The sequence below is a fragment of the Cryptomeria japonica genome, chromosome 10, assembly GCF_030272615.1.
Source record: "Cryptomeria japonica chromosome 10, Sugi_1.0, whole genome shotgun sequence".
In the NCBI taxonomy this organism is placed as follows: Eukaryota; Viridiplantae; Streptophyta; class Pinopsida; order Cupressales; family Cupressaceae; genus Cryptomeria; species Cryptomeria japonica.
Window position 1 is genome coordinate 571,263,829 of NC_081414.1, and position 20,172 is coordinate 571,284,000.

At 35.1% G+C, this 20,172-nt stretch overlaps 1 protein-coding gene across 1 annotated transcript in view; it reads left to right on the forward strand.

Moving 5' to 3' along the window:
* Positions 1-9,608: 9,608 nt before the first annotated feature.
* Positions 9,609-20,172, forward strand: part of LOC131045495 (aldehyde dehydrogenase 1) — a 60,165-nt gene continuing 49,601 nt past the window's right edge. The window contains exons 1-7 of the mRNA XM_057979078.2: positions 9,609-10,339; positions 10,422-10,564; positions 10,747-10,900; positions 10,968-11,197; positions 11,299-11,388; positions 14,852-15,025; positions 15,110-15,247. Of these exons, the coding sequence (XP_057835061.1) occupies positions 10,171-10,339; positions 10,422-10,564; positions 10,747-10,900; positions 10,968-11,197; positions 11,299-11,388; positions 14,852-15,025; positions 15,110-15,247 (1,098 nt within the window). The 5' untranslated portion in view covers positions 9,609-10,170. The remainder of the gene's footprint in view (positions 10,340-10,421; positions 10,565-10,746; positions 10,901-10,967; positions 11,198-11,298; positions 11,389-14,851; positions 15,026-15,109; positions 15,248-20,172) is intronic.

A 20,172-nucleotide genomic window follows, 5' to 3' on the forward strand; every position in this document is an offset into this window, starting at 1 on the left:
GTGATCGTTCACTTCAGAAAACATTCCCATTCACCTAATAAAAAATCTAGGAGGAGTACATTTTCGCAGGAAAACTAACAGTATTCCCAATAAACCAATTTAAAAAAGTAGTTCACAATAAAATTAGTGCAGTGGCAATTTAAAAAATTATTTTATTATTTGTTATAGAGCATACTTTTCATAAATTTCTTCTTATTATTTTCGAAGAGGTCAGCAATTAAGAAGTTTTCCTCAGGGTTAAATTGTTAAGAAATCCAAATCAAATAAGGAAGGAAAGCAATTAAGAAGTTTTCCTTGGGGCTAAATTGTTAAGAAATCCAAATCAAATAAGGAAGGAAATTTGGTAGATAAGGATCTTTGAAACCTACATTTTTAACTTTAATACTTATCTTTGCATTTTGTTTTTCTTTCATGGATTCTTGTTGACCTCCTATAGAGACTACTACTATTGTAGATCCCTTTGGACATAATTCTTTTCATCAATTTCTTCTTATTATTTTTGAGCAATTAAGAAGTTGTCCAGAGGGTTGAATTGTTAAGAAATCCAAATCAAATAAGGAAGGAAATTTGGTAGATAAGGATCTTTGAAACCTACATTTTCAACTTTGATACTTATCCTTGTATTTTGTTTTTCTTTCATGGATTCTTGTTGACCTCCTATAGAAGCTACTACCATTGTAGACGCCTATGGACATAATTATGTAGAGTGCAAGTAGCTGATACAGGGGTCGCAATAGTTTCTATGGGTATGATGATATTTGGGATGAGATGTCAATGAAGGCTTTAACGATGGGATAACAATTATGAGGTGTACTTGGTGTGTTTATAAAAAATATGATTTTTTTTTAATAAAGTAAAACAATTTTTGGAGATTAAATAATATATTTTGGGGAGGAGATAACTTTTTATGTTAATGGAGGATTTTATATCATCTACAAGTTAGTTTTGTTATTCACCATGGAAGCACAAACCTATGCAAATACTTATTTTGCAAGAGTTAAGGATTGAGGGGTATCCATTCCATTAAAGTTGTTTGAGTCGTGATTCCAACTCCATCCCTTCTATCATAACTCTAGGAGCTTGAACCTTACCTTGGTAAATGACGTGATCAAGAGACATACCACGACTCTCTCCAATTGTGCTCAATTAATTGAGCTACAAATATTTGGTGATACAAATACTTAGATGTGCAATTTTTTTTAAGATTGAATGCTTTCAGAGTGAATGCTCTACTGTTTAACTAAGATTATGATTAAAGCGCAGATTTTATTTGTAATGGTGAAATTTGTATCTCTACATCATTTCTATTTAGTTTTGTATTTATTTTGTTGAAATGTTCAAAATGCAATAAATGTGTAATGCTGGAATTTATATCATTATGTCATTTTTATTTAATTTTGTATTTATTTCGTATTCATTTTGGTGGAGTGTTTTAAATGCAATAACATTAATAAATAGTTTACCTTTATAAATAAATCTAGCCCATGCCATGGTTCCTATCTATTTTTATTTACTTCCATCAACAATTTATTTCATATATTTATCATTTATTAGCTAGTTATCTACCTCTATTTAAACATATTCTTATATGTTTACTTTGTGCATCAAAACTAATATTTCTAGTTTAAGGTTCACTTTTGAGTCACTTGAGGGTAAGTGCACCAAAATGGAGGACCAAAAAGGGGTCTTAAGATGCCACTTCTTCTTCTTCTTCTTCTTTATGAAATCAACATAGTCTAAACTTTGATAAGAAAATGAAAATAGTTACACTCAAAATGTGAAGATGCAACAAGAACAAGAGTTGTAGTGCTTCGAGTCTACTTTCTAAACTACTTATTTGTTTTTAAAATGGTGGAGATTAAGGGTTTCAAAAATGGGGAGCACACAAAGTGGTCCTATTATTTTCAAAATATCATAACATAGCACTCGGTGTGCTCCCCCTAAAATGTCAACTGTTTTTTGGAATTTTTAAAATCACTTTAGTGAGAAATAAGCTAATATCATCTAGTTTATGTTAGATTTTTCAGCTAATTTTTTAATGAACGTATGATTTTATACTAATTTTCAAAGTGGACACATTCTGAAAAATAAATATTTGAGTGTGCTCCCCCCTAAAATTTGTGAAAACTAATCAAAACTCATTTTTTTTACATCATGTATAATGAAATCTAGTTTCTAAAAATGTGATTTATTTTAAAATTTGATGAACGAATAAAAGTTCATGCCCAAAATATGACATGTTGGTTTTTGACAAAAACAGACACACTAACAAAAGAAATTAGAGATGAAAACCTTAACATCTAGTCAAAATGTGAAAAAAATTTATATGGTTGGATAGCTAAGAGAGAGCGTAACATCGTCATGGTTTTTATTTTTGTTTGCATTAAAACATGTGCAAACCTGATGGAGACACAAACAAAAATGTGAGAAATTTTTGCATGTTTTCAAACAAACATGTCTTGGGCCTAAGAAGGTCATCCAAGCCTTTGCATTGGATGCCCAAGGCTTGGTGTTTCCCAAGGTAGATACTTTTGACATGTGTCAAATTCAAAAAATGCATTTGTTTAGTTTGGTGCATGCCAAATTTGGTGTGCACCAAATTGAAAAAAAATCATTTATTTCATTTGGCAAGTGCCAATTATGGCGCACGCCAAATGTCTCGCATTGACAAGTTTTATCTCTCTCTCTCTCTCTCTCTCTCTCTCTCCCACTTTGACTAAGGCTTAGATTTATAGTTTATAATTGATGACAAACAGTTAAGTTTTTATATTCCACCCCCTCTCTTTGTATACCTCTCTCTCTCTCTCTCTCTCTCTCTCTCTCTCTCTCTCTCTCTCTCTCTCTCTCTCTCTCTCTCTCTCACACACACACACACACACACACACACACACACACACACACACTTGGGCTCTCTCTCTCACCCTCCTTCCCTCACTCCCTCTCTCCCCTCCCTACTCTATCCTTCTCCCTCTCTCTCTCTCCCTCTCTCCCTCTCTTTCCCCCTCTATCTCACTCACTCACTCTCTCTCATGTCTCTCCCTCTCTAAGGTATCCCTCTCGCTAGTCTCTCTCTCCCTCTCTCTCACTTGGGCTCTCTCTTTCTCTCCCTCCCTCTCTCAGGTTGAGCTCTCTCTCCCTCTCTTCCCCCCCTCTCTCTCACTCACTCACTCTCCCTCCAGTATCTCCCTTTTTCTCACTTGGACTCTTTTTATCCCCTTTCATGTATCTCACCACTCTCTCTCCCCATCTCTATATGTTTCTCTTATCCCTCTCTCTTCTTTCACAATTTATTAAAGGTTAAAACAATTCAATATAGTTCATTTGACGTGAAATTGTTGTCACAGGGATTTCGAGCTTGTGGGTTGCTCATGTTGAAGATGAACCTCCAAATTATGGGTTGGCGTCCCTTTAGATATCCTAAAACTAATGACCTTTCTTTGAGAAAAGGGATAGAGAGATGCTTTGGAAATGAAATTGTTGCTAACAAGGTGATACATCATTGGCTAAAAATGACTTCATATTCTGTCAAACTTCACAAAATACTCAGCTATGAAGCTAAATCAGCTCACAATCCAACTACACATGCCTGCAAAAAATGTTTCATATGAAAGGTTTTCTGATTTTTTATGGTCATTTGTAGGAACACACTAGTGTTTCACAACTTGCATACATCAATAAAATGAAAACTCATTCAAAGACCTGCACCATACATGTTGCCCTTGAACCAAACATTGAAGGAATTATACAAAAAAAAAGGATTTTGAGAATCAATCACAATATTTTCATCAAACTATTCACATACAGTAATTGGACAACAAGAGAATTGGAAAAGAACTCAACTTCTTTATTGAACAATAGGAGTCATTTACATAACACTTGTCTGAAAATGCTTGAAAAATAACTGAATTACTCATAAGAAATGAGTTACAAAGCATAGATGTTGCTACTATAGCAAAAACAAACTCAGAACTGGAGAAAGAAGAGAGAAGAAGAACTTATACTAGAATGACGCTCCAAAATATTTGAATTTGAACTACTGGTTGTCTTTGACTAATATTGACTACTCCAACTCCTCAAAATCAGGTGCTAACTACCTGTGAATTTGAAATTTTAGTTGAATGACCCTGTTGGGTGAGCATATTTGAAAACCCCTAAAAAATAGGGTTGGAATTGAAGGAAACTTGCTGACTATGCTTCCAAATGTCCCCCTGGTTGATGAGACACCCTTGGGGGCTTCAAAATAAGGGTTTGATTGTTGATTTTGTCTCATGATCCCCCTCAAAATATGAGATTTCTCTACTGGTTGCCCCTTTGACTAGATTTGAATATTGCATTGAAGAAGATTAGTTTGAAAATTGAAATTCAAACCTTGCTTTTAATGCTCTAACTTGTGGGTTTATAGGATTGCATTGTCCTCCTATGATCTCATTCATGGACTAAGATGGAACTAAAGCTTGCAACACTTCCTTCTTGACTGTTATTTTTACTTCCTAGGGTAGAGGATTACTCTTGGACTATGCACTATGTATCTACTATCAATTTTTTATTTATTTTAAAATTCATTAGACATACATATCATGTCTTGGAGCAAAAATTGCATATTAACTTCAATAATTATAGGTATTCCAAAATCAAGTCACTTAGACAAGAAATATTCAATGCTACAATTATCATGAAAATTTTGATTCTTGTGCTATACAATCAATTCCAAATTAGCATTTCAAGTATTCAAATGCATAAACATTTTTAAAAAAAGAAGATTAATTTGCATAGAGATAAACTCTCAACATAATGCTAGAGATAGTCACAAAACATACATGATATACTACATCCAACCTTAAATCAATCCAGCTAATTTTTTTTTTAAAATGGTTTCATCATTCTAAAACACAATCAATGTAAAACGAGAATGCCATTAGATTAGGTGGGTATACAAACATGGACAATATGACTATCTAAAAATACTTATTATTTATAGTTTTTATGCTATTCCATCTCTTATGTATGAAAATGTATTACTTCTACTTTAAGAAATATGAACTATATTCTACTGTATGATCAATCAATAAAAAATAGAGTTAATCTAATAAAATATATATTCATGAAAGCATTTCTATACTAAATAGTCATCTATTTATGATTGAAACATATATGCACACACAAAAAGAATAAACTTATCCTATGTTCTTACATTATTGTTTAAGTATGTTTCTTGCTTAGATTTGAGTAGTTTAGAGTGTTTCGATGCAAATTCTTAATTATGAGAAAGATAACCTAAGGAACAAGAAGTAAATATGATAAGATAACACAACAACTATGACTTCTAGAAAAAATTCTAGTTTCTATGTGTGTACTCTAAGCAAACTTAAGTAACATGTGTGATTAAGACTTGGGTGATGAACGTACTAGGTAAAATACTCCTCTCACACCAACATTTATGCTATTCAATATTTTATATATAAAACATTAAACAATCACCTAATTTAAGATTGAAACATATAAACATTTATGCTATTCAATATTTTATCTATATTTTATGTATAAAACATTAGATAATCACCTAGTTTATATTTGAAACATATAAGATCTTACCAAAATAATACACTTATCACATATCCCCATGCAACTATTTAAGCACATTTTTTAGTTAGATTGTTTCGATGAAAATTTTTAATTATGGAAAAATGATAATTTGGAATCCTTCCCTATTTTAATGGAGCAACTACTAGTTAGGAATTGAAAATAAGCCGTGGAAAAAGGGGAGGACTAGAAATAAATAAAATAAAATAAAAATTCATGGAGCCACTAGCTTCACAAATAACTCTTAAATAAGTTGAATAATGACTACTGACCAAAATAAAGTAAGCAATTGCATGAAACTAACAATATATCACATTTATTGAACATTATGATTAGTATGCATATAATAAAGTTAGGTATAGAAACTTGAAAGAGCAAGTCATAGTATGGCAAGGGAATGCGACAACAAAGCAGAAAAGAGGACACATTGGCAAAGTTCATCCGCTCCTTTGAATGTCCTACAAGTTGTAAAATTGTTTTGTTCTATATCCACCAATAAAGAGCACTAAAAGAACATGCAAATATATATGATATGAACATTAAAAACCATCCAAGTTATTCGGATCAATTACATTGAGATTCTAAACACAAGCACCTTGACTAACCTATTTGATGAAGAAAGGATAACAAAAGTTTCTAACTTCTTGATCAAGATACATAGTAGAAGATCCAAGATACAAAAAGAAAAAAAATTTAGGTAGATAGGGAATTGTTGGTCTCTTCTTCGTGGTTCTTGAAGGGAAATATGACATTCCAAAAAAGCATCTGAGATCAATATGCATACATCCAATATCCAATAGAAAAACACACTACTATGCCATAAAGTGGAATTATGCACAATCCATTCCCACATTAATCCTTAGAGGAAAGAGATTACAATTTAAGATCTTGCCAAATCGAACAACAGTTTCCACAACATACATACATTAAGATTCAACAATATAGAATCATAAAATAGAAGAAAAAGACAAAAGAATACAACATAGATTTATTGTGGGGAAAATCCTTTCATGTAAAAAACCCCACACTCCAAAACCAGAGAGCCATTGTATTATTCAACATCATAATATAGTTATTCAATCTCTAGACCTTTACATGGAGATTTACATCCTCCTCCATCCTAGGGAAAATTCAGTAGGATAACCTTGTGAAAATAAATTCTTTCTCATACAACTCCTCTAGCAATCCTTGTATTTATAGAGCTTACAATGCAAAAAGTAGCAACTTTTCAAAAGCATCCACATTCAATGTATCTGCGAATGTGTCCAAGTTCAATGTATCTACAACATATAAATAAAAACTTCCTTTTGCATAACTCTTGCATAAATAATATTTAAGTTCCAAACTCAAATCTCCAAGTGGACGCCAACTTAGGATATTACTAAATATGCAACATATTAAACGAATATTATCCAAATAATTAATGCTAGGACTCAAAGGTTGAGACACAAGCATGGAATTTGAATGTCACCTTTGCCTGTCACATGAGTTTTTTTTGACGGTTTGGTCATTGCAATGCCTTTCATTTGACGTTTTAAGAAAACTATTAATTGTCAAAAAAATATCTAATTTATGAATAATTTCTTTTACATTTAAACATTATATCAATTCAACCAATAATGCATATTAAATATTAAAAACTAATTTTATTTTTAATAATGTAATGTGCAAGTAATCTAGTTATTATTTTAAATATAATATTCAGATAATTTAAAATTTTAAAATGAGACAAAAAAATCAAAAGGAAGAATAGGTGAGATTATATACCTTAAGCTTCACCTATGAACAAAAGAAGATTGAAACTGCACTAAAATATAGATGTTCTTTCAATATAAATGAAAATTTTTCTCCTTTCATTATTTATATTCAGATATGCGAATCTTATATAGATAAAAAGAATATAAATAAACTGGAATTTTTATAATATACATTCTAAAATAATATATCCAACCATTTCATAATATTCTAAATAAACTGAAATTTTTATAATATACATTCTAAAATAATATATATCAATATTATAAATTATAATACTATATAATATATGTTACCTACAATAGTATTTTACGGTTTATTGATAATATGAAGTGTCATGTTTATGGTTTTATTAAAAGATAACATGTCAACACATACAATCCAATAATTTTTTCAGCTGTCATATATGGTCTAAAAGTGAAAAAATGATCATTTTGCCTGTCAAATTCTAGGCCTGTTGAGACACCTTACAATTCCTTTGTGCTTATCTGATTTGCTTTATTGGCTATCCGTAGGTCCTATAGGTTGTTTGGCTGTTAGTAAAAGTATTCATTCATTCATCCATGCAAATTGGAAACAAAGAGAAAAAGTGCAATATAAATAGAATATAAAATCAAAAGTTTGATATTCACAAAATATTGATCAACAATTTTTTTTCGGTGATGATGCACATATAAACATTTGAGGATACTTTTTCCCCATATCCCTATATATTAGAAGCCTCACAAACCATCTTACTTAACTGTGACATATAGGGGAAGAGCACCAGTAGTGGATATAACTAACTTTGTGCACCTAGAACTCTTAAACCGTATATTAGATTTTGATGATTTTTTTTATTGTCTTCGTATACGACTTAATTCCTCGTAACTAAGGCTTTGGCTTTTGGGTTGTAATGATGCATGCTATGAGATCAATTATGCACACAAAGGTCAAAAAGTACACATTTCAAAGTGTCGCCTGATACCTAATTACATATGTACCAATAAAATAGAACTCAAAATAGCTAGTAATAGTGGACAAATGCCCTAGTAGTTGTGCACAAATGGGCCAATTATGGTAAAAAAAAAGCTAAAAAATGATCGGCTATTGGTACATGTGAAATTTATTAATGAACTTTTGGTTGGGTTGACAAAAACTTGTCCACTATTGGTACTATGTCCATGACTGATACTCATCCCCTATTTATTGATTTCATCATATTTATCTAAATCAGAAAAAAAAATATAAGGGAAGAGCACCAGTAGTTGAGTGTGTATGAATTGTTGTGAGGGTTGTTGATACTTTTTGCTCCAATAATAGTACAAATATTAACTATTGTTTGAAACATAAAATATCAATTTTTGTGTGTTTATATATTAATAATTACAATACATTGCACCAATAGTTGTGATTTTAAAGTTGTTATTGCTATGAAATGTACCATTAGTTGTAAAAAACAACCAATCATGTGATGCCACATCAGCTGCACAAGTATATGAACCTCCTTTACATGTCTATTGGTCTCACTTTTTTTTTGGGCTGTTTTGGACACCTTGGCAAAAAGCATGCCGATGTGGCACCACACTTGGTGATGTGACCTTGAAACCTTAGTTATAAGTAGGGGACTTGCCAAGTAAGCTACTATGAAAAAATGGGAGTGATTTGAAATTTCCACGTAGGATTTCGAGGAGTGCGAAGTTAGAGTGCACAACTACTGGGTCCTCTCCCCTATTTCTAATTTTGTAAGTAAGACCTTTTGTGCCACAAGGATTTTTAATGCTGATAGGCATTCTCCAATGACAGCAAGGGGTGAAGTGAAATGGTGTGAGTGTATTAATGTAACTTTTAGCTTTTAGCTTAAATTTGACAACCATTCACATGTCAAAATATTAATATTAATTATAAGTTTAATATTTTTAAAATAAAACCATATAAAATATATAAATATAAAATTAAAAAAGATATTTAAAAATAATCCACCATTTCATAATTACAATATTCTTTTAACAAATTATATTTTATAAATTTTTATTTTTAATGATTTTTTTGAAAAATGATAAGTAATTTAAAATTTAAATCAGTTATAATTTTTTAAATATTTTTATGAATGATATGTACCATCAATCTGGTTTGAACCAAACCAGATTAGATATGAGATTAAAAAATTCAATTCTTAAAAATCTTATTAGAAGTCATAAGTTCAAATTCTAATGTAACTGATGATTCTCAAAATAGACTTTTGAGAGCAAATTTCAGCTGAAAGTCGTTTTAAATTCTAGAGGAATAGGATATATACGTTTATAGTATGGTTAAATTCCTTGTACGTGAAAATCCCATATGTAGATTAAAAAACAGATTTCTCCCATTTTCTTAATCTTACCTGAAGTTTTACCTGTCATTTGCGAAAAATTTTAAGTCCTCTTTGTTCCTGTCAATACAAACAGCTCATTGTAGTATTCAATTTGTTCCTCTCAATAGTTGATTGGCAATAAATATTAAAAATGTGACGAAGCTGCTTCAATCTATTCACGAATAAACAAAGAAGTAGAACTATTTGCAGCCTTTCAAATGAAAATATGGACTACGAGTTAATGGACTACGAGTTAAGATGTCTGATAAACATATATTTTGCTGACAATTATGGATGTATGAACCATTGATGCAGATGCCACAGCCGTCCCCTACAGTATTCAGTATTATAGATTGATGTCTTTTAGCTAATTAAAATAATTTTCATCGAATATACCAAACTGTTTACTGAGGGTTCTGGTTTGGAATCTTTCGAGAGTAAAAGATTCGTTTTATTTTAGGATCAATAGGTAATAGTACCCACTGGTAGAAACGAAGCCTACAATGTTCTTCGCACAAAAGTATGGCTATCTTCATAAAAATTTTAGTTTTGCAATAAGGAGGGTATCGTGTGTTACTCTGCATTCTATGGCTGCTCCTGCCGTCATTACTCTTCCCGTCCCCAAATACACTAAGCTCTTCATCAATGGAGAATTTGTGGATTCAGTTTCAGGTGTCTTAAATTTTTTACTCTTCTCTTTCTTTCTCTCTCACTATAAGTAATCTTCTTTTTTTTTTAACTTTTTGGATTGCAGGAAGAACGTTTGAAACGTTGGATCCTCGAACAGGGGATGCGATAACAAGCGTAGCAGAGGCCACTAAAGAAGATGTTGACGAGGCTGTTAAAGCTGCTCGCAAGGCCTTCGATCATGGCCCCTGGCCTCGAATGCCTGGCTCTGTAATCTTCCTATCCTCAGCTTTTTTCTACGCTTATGGTGGAGACTGAGGGAATTTGCTAGAATAATTCTTTTCTTTTCCTACACAAATGGCGAAAATTTAGGAAATTTACTATAAAAACCCTTCTCTTTTTCTACACTGATGGCAAAGATTTGAGGAATTTACTAGAATAAGCTTGCGCAGGAGAGGGCGCGTATTCTGAACAAGTATGCAGACTTGGTGGAGCAGCATCTGGAGGAGCTGGCGCGCTTGGAGACCCTGGACAATGGAAAACCATTGGCAGCGTGTCGTGCAGGGGATATTCCTAGTTGTGTCAAGGCGCTCCGCTATTATGCGGGTAAAATCGCAGAACCCTCCAATGAAGCTTTGTGTTTGTGTTAATGGTGGTCTGGTTTTAATTGCAGGATACGCGGATAAGATCCATGGATTAACATTAAAGATGAGCGGGGAATATCAGGGATATACTTTGCAGGAGCCTATTGGTGTTGTTGGTCAGATAATACCATGGAATTACCCTCTCTCCATGTTTTTCTACAAAATTAGTCCTGCTTTGGCATGTGGATGCACAGTCGTTATCAAGCCAGCTGAACAGACTCCCTTAACAGCACTTTACGCCGCACAATTGGGGAAAGAGGTATCAATATTGATCTCTTCTGTGCAGATCAATCAACTAACAAAGAAAATGAATATCCTTATCTCAACTCAAGCTAAAGGGGGCGAATGCTCGCTTAACAGGCGGGAATACCGGCGGGGGTTCTGAATGTGCTTTCTGGGTTTGGAGAAACAGCTGGAGCTGCCATTAGCAGTCATATGGGTATTGATAAGGTAAGTTATTAACCAATACACAATTTACAATTTTTCCCTCTTAAAATAGGGCATATATTCAATGATGCAATGGAAACCTCACCTCTTGCATGTAAATTTTCAAACTCAAACACAGAAACTCTCTTCAACTTGAATTTCGCAATTACAAAACAAGATTGGAACACAAAAGAAATACTCTCTTAATTTCTAAAGAAAAATAACACTATAATAACTTTACAAAATGGCTTTCACATTGGCCTCTCAACTCTCAGCACAGCTCCAAACTCTGCATAATTCCCCCTCCATACATTCATTTACTTCGGCCCTCTCACAGGCTTCACAAGCCTCGCTAACCGCTCCTATCCCGTGCTATGCATCTAACTCGCACCACTTCAAGGTTTCAACCTTTCTTTTTGTCGCTGCCTCCTCTCTCATACAGCAGAGCCTCCCCCATGCCAATAATCGATGCCCCCTTAAATAACAGTTTTCCATCTGTACTTGACTTTGTCCATTCACATTTTGGAACCAATATCGTGCGAACATGGACATTAATTTTTTTCTGTATAGCTGCCCACTCATCTATTACATAACCACTCCACCTTACGTGGCTTCATTTTCCTTCCATTTATTAATGCATAGGTCCAATATATTCTGCATTTGGTCATTACAAAGTAACTGATACCTCTTTCAACTCTGACCAAGGATTCTCTGCCAGGAAATGCTTTGTATTTGGTCATTTCAAAAAAACTGACACCTTCCAACTTTAATTGCCTTCCAAATTTACTCAACATATTCTGCATACTGGTCATTCTGGCATGGGCAGGCAGGATGCTCCTGCATCAAATGCACCCGGTAGAAAGTTTGTGAACACAGGCTCACAAAAGTGGAGTTGAGTGATAGAATCCCCCTGTGAGATTGTGAACAATCTGCATTGAACTCCATCACTGTGACAATTGAACATGAAACTATTTCTTTTTTCGCTTCTTCCAGCATCTTGCTGAAACAACTGTCAACCTCAGCCCGCAACTCTCCTTACCACCCTTAGCTCTTCTCGTGGATTGGTATCCACCATGTGTCCTCCTCCTTTGCCAATGGCTCTCTCCTCTCTTCATCTCTTTAGTGGGATCCAACCCACAATCAACTAATCTCCTCCACCAAATATCGTCCCCACTCTTCCCATCTTTCGTGGATTTCAATCCACCACAAACCAACCACCTCCACCAAGTTTCACCTGCACAATCTTTCACAACTTCCACATACAGATATGTAACATCCATATTCCATCTTGTCACTACACCATCCTCTTTTTCAGCACATTAATCCATCTCAAATTCTTCATTACAAAATTCATAAAAATTTACCTATTCTGTCACCACAACATCTTTCTTCATACTATCTACTGCAATCTTTTCATCTACATACAATCCTCTCTCAATTTCATCATAAAAATTAAAAATATAATGCATTACCTCTTTTACTGCAACCTTTTCATCGCCATTGTCTGTTACCACATCTTCTTCACCTTCAATAAGTTCTTCAAGTTGAGGACCCACAAAGTCTATCATATCGGCTTCCACATCTTGAGTATCTTCTTGACTTGTCACAAAAACTCACGTGTCTTCTATACCTTTATCTTCTTCAAGCATTTCTTCAGTCACATCTTCATCTTCAAACTTATGACCAAATATGGTGCCAAACCACTCTCCGCTGCACTGCTCAAATCAGCAACACTCGATGTTGTTACCTCTTCAAGATAACTCTCACTTTCCTCTTCAGGTTTATCAATCTCTTCATATTCATCCTCTTCTTCTTCTTCTGTGTCACTTGCATAACACTCTGCTACTTTCTTTCTTTCCTACATTCAAAACATCATTAGACTAATAAAAATCAGCATCACCTCTTTTGTGATGAAGGGCTCTTCTCCTTTTCAACTCTTCTTCTATTTCTTTCATTTGTTGTTTCAACTTATAAATTCTTCTCGCATTCGATCTCTTATTCTCTCTCTCATTTCCTTGAGTCGAGGGATTGCCAAAATCCATCTAATGACAAAAATCCTCTTTCTCTTTATCTTTTCCATAAGAGTCACAAAACCCTAACACAAATCATCAAACCCTCATCCCTCTTTCAATGTTCACAAGCATTATTGTAAACTACTTCCTTCGGCGATCTATCTACAATCACGAGAACCTCAACTCCTTAAACCTCTGAAAATTTCTTCTTACAACTTGCACATTCATCCGCAAGCAAATTTCACACTCTCTTCACCCTCAAGTCCTGGTGCAAACTGCCTCCAATCGGTGCTTATGCCTGCACGCTTAGGAACTCCTGCTCTGATACCACTGATGCAATGGAAACCTCACCTCTTGCATGGAAATTTTCAAATTCAAACACACAAACTCTCTCTTCAACTTGAATATCGCATTTACAAAACAAGAGTGGAACTCAAAAGAAATACTCTCTTAATTTCAAAATAAAACTAACACTATAATAACTTTACAAAATGGCCTTTACATTGGCCTCTCAACCCTCAGCACAGCTCCAAACTCTACATAATTTCCCCTCCATACATTCATTTACTTCTGCCATCTCACAAGCTTCACAAGCCTCACTTGCTGCTTCCATCCCGTACCATGCAGCTAACTTGCACCACTTCATGGTTTCAACCTTTCCTTTTATTGCTGCCTCCTCTCTCATACATCGCAGTCTCCCCCATGCTAATAATTGATGCACCCTTAAATAACAGTTTTCCATCTGCACTTGACTTTGTCCATTCACATTCTGGAACCAATATCGTGCGAACATGGACATTAACTTTTTTCTGAATAGCTGCCCACTCTTCTATTTCATAACCACTCCACCTTACGTGGCTTCCTTTCCCTTCCATTTATTAATGCATAGGCCCAGCATATTCTGCATTTGGTCATTATAAAGTAACCGATACCTCTTTCAACTCTGACCAAGGATTCTCTGCCAGGAAATGCTTTGTATTTGGTCATTTTAAAATGACGAACACCTTCCAACTTTAATTGCCTTCCAAATTTAATCAACATAATCTGCATATTGGTCTTTCTAGCACGGGCAGGCAGGATGCTCCTGCATCATTCAATGACTATAGTCAATAACTATAAATATGAATTTGGTGTATTATTTATGTTTTGGTCCTTGATTGTTTCTGCTTGGCTAGTCTTTGTACTCTTTTATATTGGCAAAGATACTATTTATCTCTTGATTTTGCGCTTGATTAAGCTGTTTTGCTTGTAGGATTAAGATACTACTTAATTTTTTTACCATGCACTTGATTATACTGATTCTGTTTGTAGGGTTTAATAACTCCTACTCTTTTATATAGGTTAAGGTACTATTTGTTTCATGACTTTATGCTATATCAGCTTGCTGGGTTTAATCTCCCAACAATCTTTCTGTGTATGGCGTTTCTTTAACTTCTAAATCTAAAAACAAATATTATGGTGTATCTGTATGACAGATTGCATTTACAGGGTCTACAGAGGTGGGACGGCGTATAATGGAGGCAGCTGCAAAGAGCAACTTAAAGCCTGTGATGTTGGAACTGGGTGGAAAATCCCCTCTCATTGTAATGGATGACGCTGATGTTGAGGAGGCTGTCAATCTCGCTCACCGTGCTGCCTACTCTAACATGGTCGAGTATCCTTGTTCCCTGTTCTTAGGATGTGAATACTACCACTGAAAATGAAGTGAAAGAAGTAGATGATTTATTTGGCAGGGACAAATATGCTGTGCTGGAACGAGGATCTTTGTTCAGGAGGGCATTCATGATGAATTTGTAAAGAAGGCAGTGGAAAGAGCAAGGCAGCAGGTATTAGGGGACCCCTTTATGCCAGGAGTTCAACAAGGCCCTCAGGTAGGCACATCTTTATCTTTTTCAATTGCTTTGGCTTTTACCTAGCAGCTACAACACGTGCTCACACACTCACATATAACATGCTCATCATATACTGATGTTCTTCCTATTAATGAGTAAAGCTTTTTACTGCATGGAATGTTTTATGAATTTATATTTTTGTAAGAATTAAACATATGATAATTATATGTTCAGAGTGCTTATCCTCCATATTATTTAGACATTTTTATCGTACTTATTTCTATATATAAAAGGGATAGCGTTGAGATGGTATGTTTATATCAAAGAAACGGGACTGGGACTCGGACTCGGCTCGGACTCGGACTCGGGACTCGGCGTCAGACTCGGCTCCAGACTCGGCTGGACTCGGGAAAGTAAAAAACTCAAGAAATTTAGAGATTTTTAAAGATTTAAAACTTGTTTCAGACACCCTTTATTGAATACACCTTAAAGACACAAAAACATCATCAAACTCGGCTCATTTGATTACATACACAAGTATACATCAATCACATAAGCATAAACGCAAATTGTAGCTGAAGAAAATAACAAACATAGATATATAAATATTGTCAAATGTATACAATATTACAAAACTCATGGAATAAAAAATCCACGTCATCATATGATCATCATCAAATGTTTCATACAAATACCAAAGGTAAATAGTAAATACTAAATACAACTACAAGTGTACAAGCCTATGGCTCAGAGGGCCGTGCACCCTCTCGCCCTGGCCCCTTGCGAAGGCGTTTAAAGTAGGTCCTGGATGATTCAGCAGCCATAGTCGCTCCTCGTGATACCATGCCATGCTCACCAACATCAGGAACAACTGTGTCATGCTCACCAACATCAGGAACAGCTGTGTCACTTTGAGTCTTAGTATTTTCTGTCTCTGTTCTTGCTCTCTGCTCCTCCTCTGCCATGGCTACAGCCTCAGCATCTATATACCTGGTCGATCCAATCAATGTCATCATCACTAAAGACAGCTGTAGGAGTCCTAGGAGCTGTCTGATTCTCATTGGCCCACTCTGCTTCAAGATCAACCTCATCTAGAATGATAGGAGAGATGTCAACTAATGCATTATCTCTCATTCTCAGGCGGAGGTTGTAGTGAACAAAGACGAGATCATTCATCTTCTCCACAGATAATCTATTGCGCCTCTTGGAGTGTATGTGCTCAAACATACTCCAATTGCGCTCACAACCTGATGCGCTGCATGGTTGGCTCAAGATGTGAATGGCCAACTTCTAAATATTTGGTGTCTCTGGGCCAAAAAAACTCCACCAATGATCTGAGTTTAAAATGAGAAAAATAAATAAAATCAGTCTCACTCATGAACTCATTTAACAAGTTACAATATAGTATTGAATAAAACTAAAATTAAGCCTTACAATTTATTTTTACTTGGCATCATAGTTGTCCTGCCGTCTTTGGCGACAGGACGAGAGAAGGTCTCCCCTTGTGCACCTGAGAACAACTATAGCTCTCGAAAAAGGTCTATCTGAGAAGTACTAGCAGGTCCCATCTTCTCCATGATTGCGTGTAGCCCATTAAGGACCTCCACATCAGCCTTGAAAGAAGGGATAAAACGGAATGCCGGATTTAGATAATAGGCTGCCGCATGGATGGGCCTATGAAGCTGATGATGCCATCTCCTATCAATGATCTCCCAAATGGGACCATACTTGCTCTCATCTCCTCCATAGACGAATCTGATGGCCTCCTTCGCCCTATTCATGCCCTCATATATATAGCCCATTGCGGGCTTATCTCCATCCGCAACTCGCAACAAAACCACCAAGGGCTTAACAAACTGCAAAATTGAAAATATTGTGTAATTTAGAAAAATGAGCAAATAAGAGAATACATATAATAAGTTATAAAACATGAAGTTAAAATTTAAATTGTAGAATTTATAAAAAAATTACCTTCACTATGTCATCACAAGGGACCCAAAAGCCTCACTCATCAAAAATGCAGTCTGCCATATCTTTCCCTGCAAGGGTGGTAGCATAGGATGAGGAAGACCACTCCTCATCAACAATCATACGTCTCAAGGCAGACTTAGACCTAAGCATGGACTGCAATGTGAGGAAGTTTGTGGCAAATCTTGTGATTCATGGATGAGCTAACTCCTTCTGCTCTGTGTATTGTCTCATAAGAGCCAACACCCATGAATGATTATATACAAATTTGCAGACATTTCTTGCCCTTTCTACACATCTCTTGACCCATGGGATTTTTCTAATATCCTCCAACATGAGGTCAATGCAATGAGCAGCACATGGAGTCCAAACTATAGATGGGTGCCTCTCCATCAATAGTCTACTTGCAGCAACATAATTTGTTGCATTGTAAATTGTAATTAATGGAGGTACAAACTACAAGATAGTAATTAATTTGTAATCAAAAGTTTACCCGCAACAACATAATTTGCTGCATTGTTGGTCACCACCTGTACCACGTTCTCCTCAACCACATCTTCAATCACCTCCTCTATCTGCTCACATAGGTAGGTGGCATTCTTGCAATGGGCGGAGGCATCAATGGACTTGATGAAAACGGTGCCCCCTGAAATAAAAAAATAAAGCTAGGTCAATGATCATTCAATAAACCATTAGATAAAAAATAAAAAATTAAAGACTATATGAAACTAAAATTAATCAGTCACTTGTGGAAGAAACAAGAAAATTAAGGAGAGTTCTATTTCTCCTATCCGTCCAACCATTAGTCATGATGGTGCAACCTTTAGTGCTCCATATCTGCCGTTGTTCATCTAAATCGTTCTTCACATCATCCACCATTTGAGACAAAATGGGTCCCCTCAAATCACTCTCACTAGGGGCTTTGAACCCCGCCCCGCATATGGTAATGGCATCAACCATTTGTTGCGAATAAGGAGACGTGTTGCAAAGAAACTCAATGAGGTAAGTTAAGTATAAAAATTTAATGAGATAAGTTAAGTATAAAAATTAAAACAATCAAAGTTATCAAACATAAAGTTAGTAAAACATTCACCTGGCTACAAAGAATGGAATACAGCTGTAGCTCCAAAACCTGCCAACTGCCATTTTAGCAGCATCATGGACCTCCTTGTTCCAACCCATGCCCTCAAGCGATGGTTGGGACCCAGGAGTAGTGCGAGGCACAAAGAAGAAATCCAACCTAGATTTATGAATCCTAGGTCCAATGGCAACACTCCCACTACAACTACTAGTGCTAGGAGCATGAGAAGTGGCGGTGGCACTGCCACTTATAGAAGCAGAAGCAGAAACGGAAGCACCAGTAGTAGCAAATTGAGTGGGACGATATGGAGGTAAGGAAGAAGGGCCTCCAACACAACCTAACTGTGTCCCTCTTCCTAAAACTGTCTCTCTCCCTGTTAATGCATTAGTAGCTTCTGCAAGATAAGACTTCTCTAACCCGTTAATCTCCTTTATTCTGTTATGGTTTATTCATCTATGCTATTAGATTATCTGATTTATGCTTTCCGAACTGAATATGTTTATTAGATTGTAACATTGATCATGATTATGATATTGGCATTGGATAAAGATGGATTAGATCGACGACTTGCTTAACATGGTTAAGCGTCAATCTAAATGCTATCGGGCTAATAACCCGATAGCATATGTAATGCTATTTGTTATCGGGTTTAGTTCATACCGATAAACATTTATAATCAGGCCATTAACAAAGCATCATAACTAACACCGTTTCAACCGAGTGTTTAAGTATTAAATGTTAGTTACCAAACATAACCGAAATCGAGATGTGCAATATGGAAAGACACCGATCAATAGGTGCCTTGATCGGTCATGTCTAAAAGACATGACCGGTCAAGACATCTATTGACCGGTCTTCTAAAACATATAAAGCCCGACACGAATCATTTGGAGAAGACATATAAAAATATTAATGATCTCTCTCCTTCAGCTTGCAACAAAACAATCAGATTATCAGACAATATAATCATATAAAATTCTCACAGATATAATTTGTTCTTTTATTGCAATTGAATAAAACTTTACACTCCCAATGGCCGCTCGATCCTCCTTTTGTTTCTTTTTCCTTTCAATCTCCTCAACCATTACATAACATTCACGTACGGCCTCAGGGACTGCTTTTAGGCATGGTTCGGCATCATGTCCATGCACACCAGCAATATGGTATTTCAGCCTATATATACCTCCATGGAATATTGTTTTGCAAAACATACATTTTGTTTGCCCCTTTCCTTGCCCCGGAAAATCCTCATGATATTTCCAAGTAGGGTCCTTTCTAATGGGGGGTCTAGAAGCTGAAGTAGACATTTTAGGATAGTTTTGTGAAACTTGAAGTTGAGGCAAATAATAAAGTGAAGTTTGCTGCAATAAAACATTACAAATACAAAAAAAAATTAATACATATTACATACATTCAAAAAAATTAAAGTAGGGTTTGTCAAACCCTACTAAAAAAAAAAAGAAATTTACAAACCCTACATAGTACAACACTACAACTACATACTACATTCTACATACAAACATACAAAAGATTTTGAAAGAAAATGTAAAACTTTCAAAATAAATGAATAGAAAATGGAATTTTTGCATACAAGAAACAAACTAATCTTCAAAAGAACAATCTTACCTCTTACAACAAGCTTGAAATGAGCTGCAAAGTCTTCCTATCCAACTCTTGATGCACCAAATCGAAACACAATGCAGCTCCAATGTGACAAATTGAAGAAAACTTGAGCTTCCTCCTTGCTGGTTTTTCTTCTATGCACCCTTGTTTTTCTTCCCAACTCACTTTACTCCTCCTTTTTTTGCAAGTGAATGAAATGAAAGTCACTTTTAGGGATAGAAGATAATTAACAAAAAAAAACGGACTTAAAAAAAATTGCAAAATAATTTTTTTTTGTGTTTTTCTTTTGGCT